The 11831-nt window shown below is 41.7% G+C and overlaps 2 protein-coding genes across 2 annotated transcripts; both read right to left on the bottom strand.

Moving 5' to 3' along the window:
• Positions 1-788: 788 nt before the first annotated feature.
• LOC121790419 lies at positions 789-2450 on the bottom strand. Its single transcript, XM_042188643.1, has one exon. It carries the CDS (start codon positions 2448-2450, stop codon positions 789-791), a length of 1662 nt encoding a protein of 553 aa, XP_042044577.1.
• Positions 2451-7079: 4629 nt separating this feature from the next.
• Positions 7080-9073, bottom strand: LOC121790418 (the record flags this gene model as incomplete). The annotated part of the gene is made up of 4 exons (XM_042188642.1): positions 7080-7532; positions 7633-8500; positions 8730-8858; positions 8903-9073. Coding segments are annotated over 4 exons (1621 nt in total), but the record flags the coding sequence as incomplete, so codon positions are not given.
• Between the last annotated feature and the right edge of the window lie 2758 nt (positions 9074-11831).

Genomic DNA, 11831 nt, shown 5'->3' with positions numbered 1-11831 from the left:
ATGATTTTTATTTTAGGGTGAAAGTAAAGACAAGGCAAGAACGGATGGCCTAACGTCACTTCCTAAATCTATACTCACTATGTAGACTCAAGGAAGATCGCGAGCAAGTTCTAGAAACATATAACACAATGGCGATAATCACACATTTAGAAATATATAGGCTCAAGTCTCACAGGGTTATGGCAAAGGACAACGCAACGAGCAATTCACTTTAGGCAAATCACAATAAGGACATACAAGCATGCTTGGTCATATCAACAAGTTTTCACAAACATTTTAGCACATAACATCATTAGCAACTCATCCAACAAACATGCTTGAATTCAATTCAAATTGCTCCGACCCCATTCAATTTCATCCAAGGGAGTTTATTAATCCTAAACTAAAATACTAAGCAAAAATTTTAAAACTACCCAAAAATAACATGAAAACAATAAACATGCTCATAGGTTCACCATCCACCATATCACCCCCCAAACTTATTCAAAGCTACGCAAAGAAATAAGTTTGAAACGTTGGTGGAGAGGTGATGCCTACTGAGCAAACACACTAAAAGAAATACATAAAACAATAAAAGATACCTTCCATGGGTTGCCTCCCATGCAGCGCACCTATTTATCGTCGTGTGCCCGACGTCTTCAAATATCAACTGAGATCCCCTTTCATCCCAGAGTTGCCTCCAGGTGATCGCTTGGCTCCTCCTCCATGAGGAAATAGATCGTTCCACGTCTTGGTGAGCCACCACTTTTCAGGCTCTCTCGGGATAGGCTCCTTCAGTGTTGGAGCGGTTATCTTTCTTCCCTTGACATCAGTTGGTATTTTACCCCCATCCTAGAGGGTTCAGTAGTGATCACCGCGTGCACCGGTGTAGGGCGACTATGGTCTGCATCGATCCATGTTATTGGCTCCGAGTCAATGGAATCCATCATCTCCATGTGAAGCTCATAAAAGTCCTTCTGCTTCACTTTTCTGACTGCACTCGATCCTCCTTCTTCAGTAGTCACTTCGTGCTTCAGACGCACCACCTTGCACTCCTCAGTTCTTCCATCCATGCTTCTCGGTTTTTGGGAAAACGTTTGACTTTCTTCTCCCATGAAGATTGTCAACTCTCCCTTTTTCACGTTTATATTTGCCTCAGCAGTGGCAAGGAAGGGACGTCCTAGCAGTAGGGGGACTCCCTTGTCTTCTTCCATGTCCAAGACCATAAAGTCGATGGGAAAAATAAATTCCCCGACCTTAATCAGTAGGTCTTCCACGATGCCCTTTGGATACACGACAGATCTGTCTGCCATCTGTAGTGTGGCTGAGGTGGGCTTCAAAGTACCAATGTTCATTTGCTTGAACACCGATAGTGGCATTAGATTAATGCTCGCGCCTAGATCGCAGAGAGCATTCTCCACCTTATAGCCCCCAATGAGGCAGTCGACAGTGAAACTTCCAGGATCCTTCAGCTTGGCAGGCAGTTTCCTTTGCAGCAGAGCACTGCAATTTTCAGTTAGATTAATAGTGTCTACCTGCCCCCAACTGGTCTTCTGGGCTATCACCTCCTTCAGAAACTTCCCATACTTCGGCATCTGCTGTAGTGCCTCAATCAGTGGGATGTTCACGTGCACCTTCCTGAATATATCTAGGAATCGAGCAAACTGCTCATCCTTCTTTGTCTTCTGCTTCAGTGCTTCAGATAAGGGCACCTTCACTCCAGAAGTGCCTCCAATGTCTCTTTGTTCAGTTATCTTGCCCTTCAGTTTCTCTGCCACGGCAGCCTTAGGCTCAAGAATAGCGTCCTTCGTGGTCTCAGACAGAGATGGGCCTTCATACGTCTTGCCATTCCTCAGATGGATGGCCATACATCCTTTCGAATTCTCATTTGGCTGGCCTGGGAACTGCCCAGGCTTGTGGTTCATACTCACAGCCTGAGCAATCTGGCTCAGCTGTGTGTCTACGAACTTCAGATGGGTGACTATACTTTGCACATCTTTCTCAACTTTCTCCATCCTTTGATTGTTTTGCTCCATGAGCTTGTTAAACTGTAGCATGAAAGACTTGAGTATGTCTTCCGTGGTCATCTTCTTCGGATCATTAACCACTCCATCAGTAACTGTGAACCCTGGGGGTGGTTGCAGAGCATTATTGGGGTTCTCATTAGAGAGATTGGGATGCCCCGTGTTCCCGTACTGATTATATCCTCCACCATGAAAGTTGGGGCGTGGATTATTGTAGTACCTGTTGTTTCCCCCTTGATTCACATAGTTCACGTCCTCCATACTTCCTTGGGGCTCTTGAGAAGGTTTCCCCATTATCATGCAATCAAATTTCATGGTCAACGCATCCAACTTGTCGGATAGGGCACTCATAGGATTATGATCTGTAGTAGAAGCCACTCTATGCACCTTACTCCTTTCGTTGCTCCATCCTTCGTCATTAGATGCGAGCTCCTCAATCACTTCCATGGCTTCATTCACTCCTTTCTTGAGAAAATTACCGCCTGAGCTCAAGTTCAACTCCCGTTGTGCTTCAGGCACGCATCCCTTAAAAATGTAATGACTTGAACTGTCGGGGTTAACCCATGGTTGGGACATCGCTTCATCAAGGCTTTAAATCTCGCCCATGCTTCTCTGATATTCTCCGCAGGGTTCATCTGAAAGGCAATGATCTCATGTTGCCTCTTAATCGCCTCACTGGGGGGATAAAACTTTTTTAAAAACTTCTCTACCATAACATCCCATGTTCTGATTGAGCCCGACTCCAAGCTCTCCAACCAATCCTTTGCTGAATCCTCTAAGGAAAAGGGAAACATCCTAAGTCGAATCTGATCATCTGTCACTCCATTCAACTTCGTAGTGTTGCAGATCTGAATGAACTTGGTGATGTGTTTGTTCGGATCATCTGTGGATTTGCCCCTAAAAGCAATATTCTCTGCCATCTGAATAAGTCCTCTTTTCAGCTCAAAGGTGTTGGCTGCGATGTTGCTATGGACAGTTGGATTTGCCTGGCCTTGGTATGCATACTGATTCTGAACAGGCACCACAGCTTGTCTATGATTGACTTGTTGACGCAGCTCCTCCAGCTGCCGTAGAAGCTCAGCATTAGTGGGCGGAGGTGGTGGACCGTTGTTACCCTCTTCGTTCTCCTTCAGACTAGGAGAAACGGGATCAAACTGAATATGATCCTGTACTGGTGACCGGATAGGTGAAAGATCCCTCTGATATGAAGATGCCCCTGCGCGTGTAGGCGAAGAAGCTTGAATTTTCTGCTTGAGCCTCCTATATGCGTTCCTCTTCCGGTTTGATGCTTCGATCTCAGAGTCGAAAGGTTCTAGAGGCAAGCCTTTAGAACGCGTGTGCATACATCTGAACAAGAAACAAAAATGTGAGAACTAAAAAAAAATTGAAAGAAAAATAAAGCAATAAAATCTGAAGTGGTAATCTTGATTATTATCACGATATCAAGTTATGTAACACAAAAATTGTCCCCGGCAGCGGCGCCAAAAACTTGACTCAACTTTATTTTACCCAATTAATACCCGCAAGTGTACGGGGTTATTGTAGCATTTAGCAAGCAAGAGTATATCGTATCCCACAGAGACAAATAAGTGTCAACTTGAGTACCACGAACCAATATCAACTACTATCCAGACAATCAGAAATTTTTTTGGTTTTAAAACTAACAACTACTAAAAGCATGTAAAGTCAGAGAATAAAATAGAACACTTAAACACGAAAGCAATTAAGAAAGCTGTGTAAGATGGTGGAGAAATATGCAGAATTCAAGGATCCGATGCACAACTCATAGCCTAACCCAATTGAAATCGATTTACCATTTAAAGTCTCTAGAATTATTGAATCAATCACACATGTAGATTAAACCCCCTCCCGAGGTGAGAAACCTGTAGATTAAGTGTAACAATTGAAGTCCCCTTCTAATTCTTAGACCTAACTCCCAATAGATCGATTAGATAACAGATTCCACTCAAAACCTCAACTCTCCCGAGTTCTATTGAATTAAGGTGTGAATTATTCTTCTTTCAAGATTAATTATTTCATCTCCCGATTACTCTAAGAAATCCTAACACTCCCAATTGGTGATCAAGCAATTGTTAGGAAAAAGCACAAGAATAATTCAAATAATTACAAGAGCAAGATAAAAACGAAGTCAATTGGATTAATAATTATGAATCAATGCATCTTCACCAAGAATTCTACACAAAGTGTTTAGCTACTCATGTTCAAAGTAGAAAACAAACAAAAACTAAAGAAACAATAGAATTCATGATACGGATTACAATTGGCGGAGGAATCGAAGCTTGAATCTTCAATCTTCTTCCAAGAGTTCTTGATAGAGAGAGAGTGTGTGTTTTTGCGGCTTGTAGAGAATGCTTTTTCGTTGCCCTAGCTTCTCTCTCTTATTTTTCCCTTCAGAAAAATCACGCCTGGGCTAAAAAACGTCAGTCAGACGGACCCGGCCGGGTGGAATTATTGCACATAAAATACACCCGGTCGGGTAGAAGTCTCTGGACTCTTTATGAACAAAATTGGCCACCCGGCCGGGTGGAATTATTGCACATAAAATTCACCCGGCCGGGTAGCTCCCGGCAGTCCGCGCGGCTTTCGTAGATCGGCCATATCTCTCTCATCCGAACTCCGATTGGGGGTGTGAGGTACCCACGCGAAGCTCTTTCGATGATGAAGACAATGGTTCTCTCAAAATAGGATTCGGACCCCATATTGATAGGCAGATTAACGTTTGAAGCAGACCCCAGTCACGGCTTGACTCATTTTGACCCTTTTTACCTATTTTAACTTCAAACACTTGATAAACTCATCAAAGCACCCTTATAGTGAAATATGAACGTAAACTCAAGTAATATGCATTTAAAAACCAATTATCACCACGTTTAACGCCCAATAAAACAGTTAAAATACGAGTTTATCAACTCCCCCAAACTTAATCACTTGTTTGTGCTCAAACAAGAAGCAGACAACAATCAAATATAAACTCGTACACATAAGTTGGATCTCATCATTGCCTCAGTTAATAAACAATAGCATGCATCAATAACTTAACACACATGTAAACCAATTGATCATTGCTTCAAGTTACTAACACGTATGCAACCTTGTCAATTTGCCCTCACAAGATAGATATGTAGTGTAATTCTCCCACTCTCAAAGTGTATAGGTAAAATACAAGCTCTCAAATCAATCAATCATGCATAGTTTACCATAGGCTTGCTCGAAATCTAACCTCTCCTCTACTATTTTGTGACTATAAATCAAGGATCTGAAAGGTCTATTTGTAGGTTGTAATGTAGGCTTTTTGGTTAGGTGAGGAAAATTTGGCCAAAGTGACTTATAATCCCTTTCGAAATTATAATAACTTCGTTCTTAAAACAACTCAACTCCTCAGTAGTCTTTATAGACTCTTCTCATCTACCAATTCTCCCCCAAACTTGGTTTCTTACACATTTCTAGACTTCGTCTAGCTTATACCCCCTCTAGGCTTCGCCTAGCTTATACCACCAAATTATTCTTTTTTTTACAACTCTTTTTTTTCACAACTAAAAGCATACATCCACTTTCCCAAAGATATTCAAGTCAATACTTCTCTTTAAACTCTTCTTATCATCCAAAAGTGTTCTTTTCCCCAAACTTATTTTCAAGCATATATACAACCCCAAGTTATCAAATAATAGGCTATTAGGCTCAAATATGGCTAACAAAGGATTATGATTTTTATTTTAGGGTGAAAGTAAAGACAAGGCAAGAACGGATGGCCTAACGTCACTTCCTAAATCTATACTCACTATGTAGACTCAAGGAAGATCGCGAGCAAGTTCTAGAAACATATAACACAATGGCGATAATCACACATTTAGAAATATATAGGCTCAAGTCTCACAGGGTTATGGCAAAGGACAACGCAACGAGCAATTCACTTTAGGCAAATCACAATAAGGACATACAAGCATGCTTGGTCATATCAACAAGTTTCACAAACATTTTAGCACATAACATCATTAGCAACTCATCCAACAAACATGCTTGAATTCAATTCAAATTGCTCCGACCCCATTCAATTTCATCCAAGGGAGTTTATTAATCCTAAACTAAAATACTAAGCAAAAATTTTAAAACTACCCAAAAATAACATGAAAACAATAAACATGCTCATAGGTTCACCATCCACCATATCACCCCCCCAAACTTATTCAAAGCTACGCAAAGAAATAAGTTTGAAACGTTGGTGGAGAGGTGATGCCTACTGAGCAAACACACTAAAAGAAATACATAAAACAATAAAAGATACCTTCCATGGGTGCCTCCCATGCAGCGCACCTATTTATCGTCGTGTGCCCGACGTCTTCAAATATCAACTGAGATCCCCTTTCATCCCAGAGTTGCCTCCAGGTGATCGCTTGGCTCCTCCTCCATGAGGAAATAGATCGTTCCACGTCTTGGTGAGCCACCACTTTTCAGGCTCTCTCGGGATAGGCTCCTTCAGTGTTGGAGCGGTTATCTTTCTTCCCTTGACATCAGTTGGTATTTTACCCCCATCCTAGAGGGTTCAGTAGTGATCACCGCGTGCACCGGTGTAGGGCGACTATGGTCTGCATGATCCATGTTATTGGCTCCGAGTCAATGGAATCCATCATCTCCATGTGAAGCTCATAAAAGTCCTTCTGCTCACTTTTCTGACTGCACTCGATCCTCCTTCTTCAGTAGTCACTTGGTGCTTCAGACGCACCACCTTGCACTCCTCAGTTCTTCCATCCATGCTTCTCGGTTTTGGGAAAACGTTTGACTTTCTTCTCCCATGAAGATTGTCAACTCTCCCTTTTTCACGTTTATATTTGCCTCAGCAGTGGCAAGGAAGGGACGTCCTAGCAGTAGGGGGACTCCCTTGTCTTCTTCCATGTCCAAGACCATAAAGTCGATGGGAAAAATAAATTCCCCGACCTTAATCAGTAGGTCTTCCCACGATGCCCTTTGGATACACGACAGATCTGTCTGCCATCTGTAGTGTGGCTGAGGTGGGCTTCAAAGTACCAATGTTCATTTGCTTGAACACCGATAGTGGCATTAGATAATGCTCGCGCCTAGATCGCAGAGAGCATTCTCCACCTTATAGCCCCCAATGAGGCAGTCGACAGTGAAACTTCCAGGATCCTTCAGCTTGGCAGGCAGTTTCCTTTGCAGCAGAGCACTGCAATTTTCAGTTAGATTAATAGTGTCTACCTGCCCCCAACTGGTCTTCTGGGCTATCACCTCCTTCAGAAACTTCCCATACTTCGGCATCTGCTGTAGTGCCTCAATCAGTGGGATGTTCACGTGCACCTTCCTGAATATATCTAGGAATCGAGCAAACTGCTCATCCTTCTTTGTCTTCTGCTTCAGTGCTTCAGATAAGGGCACCTTCACTCCAGAAGTGCCTCCAATGTCTCTTTGTTCAGTTATCTTGCCCTTCAGTTTCTCTGCCACGGCAGCCTTAGGCTCAAGAAATAGCGTCCTTCGTGGTCTCAGACAGAGATGGGCCTTCATACGTCTTGCCATTCCTCAGATGGATGGCCATACATCCTTTCGAATTCTCATTTGGCTGGCCTGGGAACTGCCCAGACTTGTGGTTCATACTCACAGCCTGAGCAATCTGGCTCAGCTGTGTGTCTACGAACTTCAGATGGGTGACTATACTTTGCACATCTTTCTCAACTTTCTCCATCCTTTGATTGTTTTGCTCCATGAGCTTGTTGGACTGTAGCATGAAAGACTTGAGTATGTCTTCCGTGGTCATCTTCTTCGGATCATTAACCACTCCATCAGTAACTGTGAACCCTGGGGGTGGTTGCAGAGCATTATTGGGGTTCTCATTAGAGAGATTGGGATGCCCCGTGTTCCCGTACTGATTATATCCTCCACCATGAAAGTTGGGGCGTGGATTATTGTAGTACCTGTTGTTGCCCCCTTGATTCACATAGTTCACGTCCTCCATACTTCCTTGGGGCTCTTGAGAAGGTTTCCCCATTATCATGCAATCAAATTTCATGGTCAACGCATCCAACTTGTCGGATAGGGCACTCATAGGATTATGATCTGTAGTAGAAGCCACTCTATGCACCTTACTCCTTTCGTTGCTCCATCCTTCGTCATTAGATGCGAGCTCCTCAATCACTTCCATGGCTTCATTCACTCCTTTCTTGAGAAAATTACCGCCTGAGCTCAAGTTCAACTCCCGTTGTGCTTCAGGCACGCATCCCTTAAAAAATGTAATGACTTGAACTGTCGGGGTTAACCCATGGTTGGGACATCGCTTCATCAAGGCTTTAAATCTCGCCCATGCTTCTCTGATATTCTCCGCAGGGTTCATCTGAAAGGCAATGATCTCATGTTGCCTCTTAATCGCCTCACTGGGGGGATAAAACTTTTTTAAAAACTTCTCTACATAACATCCAATGTTCTGATTGAGCCCGACTCCAAGCTCTCCAACCAATCCTTTGCTGAATCCTCTAAGGAAAAGGGAAACAGCCTAATCGAATCTGATCATCTGCACTCCATTCAACTTCGTAGTGTTGCAGATCTGAATGAACTTGGTGATGTGTTTGTTCGGATCATCTGTGGATTTGCCCCTAAAAGCAATATTCTCTGCCATCTGAATAAGGTCCTCTTTTCAGCTCAAAGGTGTTGGCTGCGATGTTGCTATGGACAATTGGATTTGCCTGGCCTTGGTATGCATACTGATTCTGAACAGGCAACCACAGCTTGTCTATGATTGACTTGTTGACGCAGCTCCTCCAGCTGCCGTAGAAGCTCAGCATTAGTGGGCGGAGGGGTGGACCGTTGTTACCCTCTTCGTTCTCCTTCAGACTAGGAGAAACGGGATCAAACTGAATATGATCCGTACTGGTGACCGGATAGGTGAAAGATCCCTCTGATATGAAGATGCCCCTCCTGCGCGTGTAGGCGAAGAAGCTTGAATTTTCTGCTTGAGCCTCCTATATGCGTTCCTCTTCCGGTTTGATGCTTCGATCTCAGAGTCGAAAGGTTCTAGAGGCAAGCCTTTAGAACGCGTGTGCATACATCTGAACAAGAAACAAAAATGTGAGAACTAAAAAAAAATTGAAAGAAAAATAAAGCAATAAAATCTGAAGTGGTAATCTTGATTATTATCACGATATCAAGTTATGTAACACAAAAATTGTCCCCGGCAGCGGCGCCAAAAACTTGACTCAACTTTATTTTACCCAATTAATACCCGCAAGTGTACGGGGTTATTGTAGCATTTAGCAAGCAAGAGTATATCGTATCCCACAGAGACAAATAAGTGTCAACTTGAGTACCACGAACCAAATCAACTACTATCCAGACAATCAGAAATTTTTTTGGTTTTAAAACTAACAACTACTAAAAGCATGTAAAGTCAGAGAATAAAATAGAACACTTAAACACGAAAGCAATAAGAAAGCTGTGTAAGATGGTGGAGAAATATGCAGAATTCAAGGATCCGATGCACAACTCATAGCCTAACCCAATTGAAATCGATTTACCATTAAAGTCTCTAGAATTATTGAATCAATCACACATGTAGATTAACCCCCTCCCGAGGTGAGAAACCTGTAGATTAAGTGTAACAATTGAAGTCCCCTTCTAATTCTTAGACCTAACTCCCAATAGATCGATTAGATAACATTCCACTCAAAACCTCAACTCTCCCGAGTTCTATTGAATTAAGGTGTGAATTATTCTTCTTTCAGATTAATTATTTCATCTCCCGATTACTCTAAAAATCCTAACACTCCCAATTGGTGATCAAGCAATTGTTAGGAAAAAGCACAAAATAATTCAATAATTACAAGAGCAAGATAAAAACGAAGTCAATTGGATTAATAATTATGAATCAATGCATCTTCACCAAGAATTCTACACAAAGTGTTTAGCTACTCATGTTCAAAGTAGAAAACAAACAAAACTAAGAAACAAATAGAATCATGATACGGATTACAATTGGCGGAGGAATCGAAGCTTGAATCTTCAATCTTCTTCCAAGAGTTCTTGATAGAGAGGAGTGTGTGGTTTTTGCGGCTTGTAGAGAATGCTTTTTCGTTGCCCTAGCTTCTCTCTCTTATTTTTCCCTCAGAAAAATCACGTCTGGGCTAAAAAACGTCAGTCAGACGGACCCGGCCGGGTGGAATTATTGCACATAATACACCCGTCGGGTAGAAGTCTCTGGACTCTTTATGAACAAAATTGGCCACCCGGCCGGGTGGAATTATTGCACATAAAATTCACCCGGCCGGTAGCTCCCGGCAGTCCGCGCGGCTTTCGTAGATCGGCCATATCTCTCTCATCCGAACTCCGATTGGGCGTGTGAGGTACCCACGCGAAGCTCTTTTCGATGATGAAGACAATGGTACTCTCAAAATAGGATTCGGACCCCATATTAATAGGCAGATTAACGTTTGAAGCAGACCCCAGTCACGGCTTGACTCATTTTGACCCTTTTTTACCTATTTTAACTTCAAACACTGATAAACTCATCAAAGCACCTTATAGTGAAATATGAACGTAAACTCAAGTAATATGCATTTAAAAACAATTATCACCACGTTTAACGCCCAATAAACAGTTAAAATACGATTTTATCAATCCCCAACTTAATCACTTGTTTTGCTCAAACAAGAAGCAGACAACAATCAATATAAACTCGTACACATAAGTTGGATCTCATCATTGCCTCATGTTAATAAACAAACGCATGCATCAATACTTAACACACATGTAAACCAATGATCATTGCTTCAAGTTTACTAACACGTATGCAACCTTGTCAATTTGCCCTCACAAGATAGATATGTAGTGTAATTCTCCCACTTCTCAAAGTGTATAGGTAAAATACAAGCTCTCAATCAATCAATCATGCATAGTTTTACCATAGGCTTGCTCGAAATCTAACCTCTCCTCTACTATTTGTGACTATAAATCAAGGATCTGAAAGGTCTTATTTGTAGGTTGTAATGTGGCTTTTTGGTGGTAGGAAAATTTGGCCAAAGTGACTTTAATCCCTTTCAAAATTATAATAACTTCTTTCTTAAACAACTCAACTCCTCAGTAGTCTTTATAGACTCTTCTCATCTACCAAGTCTCCCCCAAACTTGGTTTCTTACACATTTCTAGACTTCGTCTAGCTTATACCCCCTCTAGGCTTCGCCTAGCTTAATACCACCAAATTATTCTTTTTTTTTACAACTCTTTTTTTCACAACTAAAAGCATACATCCACTTTCCCCAAAGATATTCAAGTCATACTTCATCTTTAAACTCTTCTTATCATCCAAATGTTCTTTTCCCCCAAACTTATTTTCAAGCATATATACAACCCCAAGTTATCAAATAATAGGCTATTAGGCTCAAATATGGCTAACAAAGGATTATGATTTTTATTTTATGGTGAAGTAAAGACAAGGCAAGAACGGATGGCCTAACGTCACTTCCTAAATCTATACTCACTATGTAGACTCAAGGAAGATCGCGAGCAAGTTCTAGAAACATATAACACAATGGCGATAATCACACATTTAGAAATATATAGGCTCAAGTCTCACAGGGTTATGGCAAAGGACAACGCAACGAGCAATTCACTTTAGGCAAATCACAATAAGGACATACAAGCATGCTTGGTCATATCAACAAGTTTTCACAAACATTTTAGCACATAACATCATTAGCAACTCATCCAACAAACATGCTTGAATTCAATTCAAATTGCTCCGACCCCATTCAATTTCATCCAAGGGAGTTTATTAATCCTAAACTAAAATACTAAGCAAAAATTTTAAAACTA

This window comes from Salvia splendens, unplaced genomic scaffold, assembly GCF_004379255.2.
Source record: "Salvia splendens isolate huo1 unplaced genomic scaffold, SspV2 ctg51, whole genome shotgun sequence".
NCBI classification, from domain to species: domain Eukaryota; kingdom Viridiplantae; phylum Streptophyta; class Magnoliopsida; order Lamiales; family Lamiaceae; genus Salvia; species Salvia splendens.
This window is presented reverse-complemented; position numbering and strand designations above follow the sequence as displayed.

Bases quoted from the DNA above. Each gene is read 5' to 3' on its own strand.
- LOC121790419 (XM_042188643.1), bottom strand. From the start codon at position 2,450: ATGGAAGTGATTGAGGAGCTCGCATCTAATGACGAAGGATGGAGCAAC.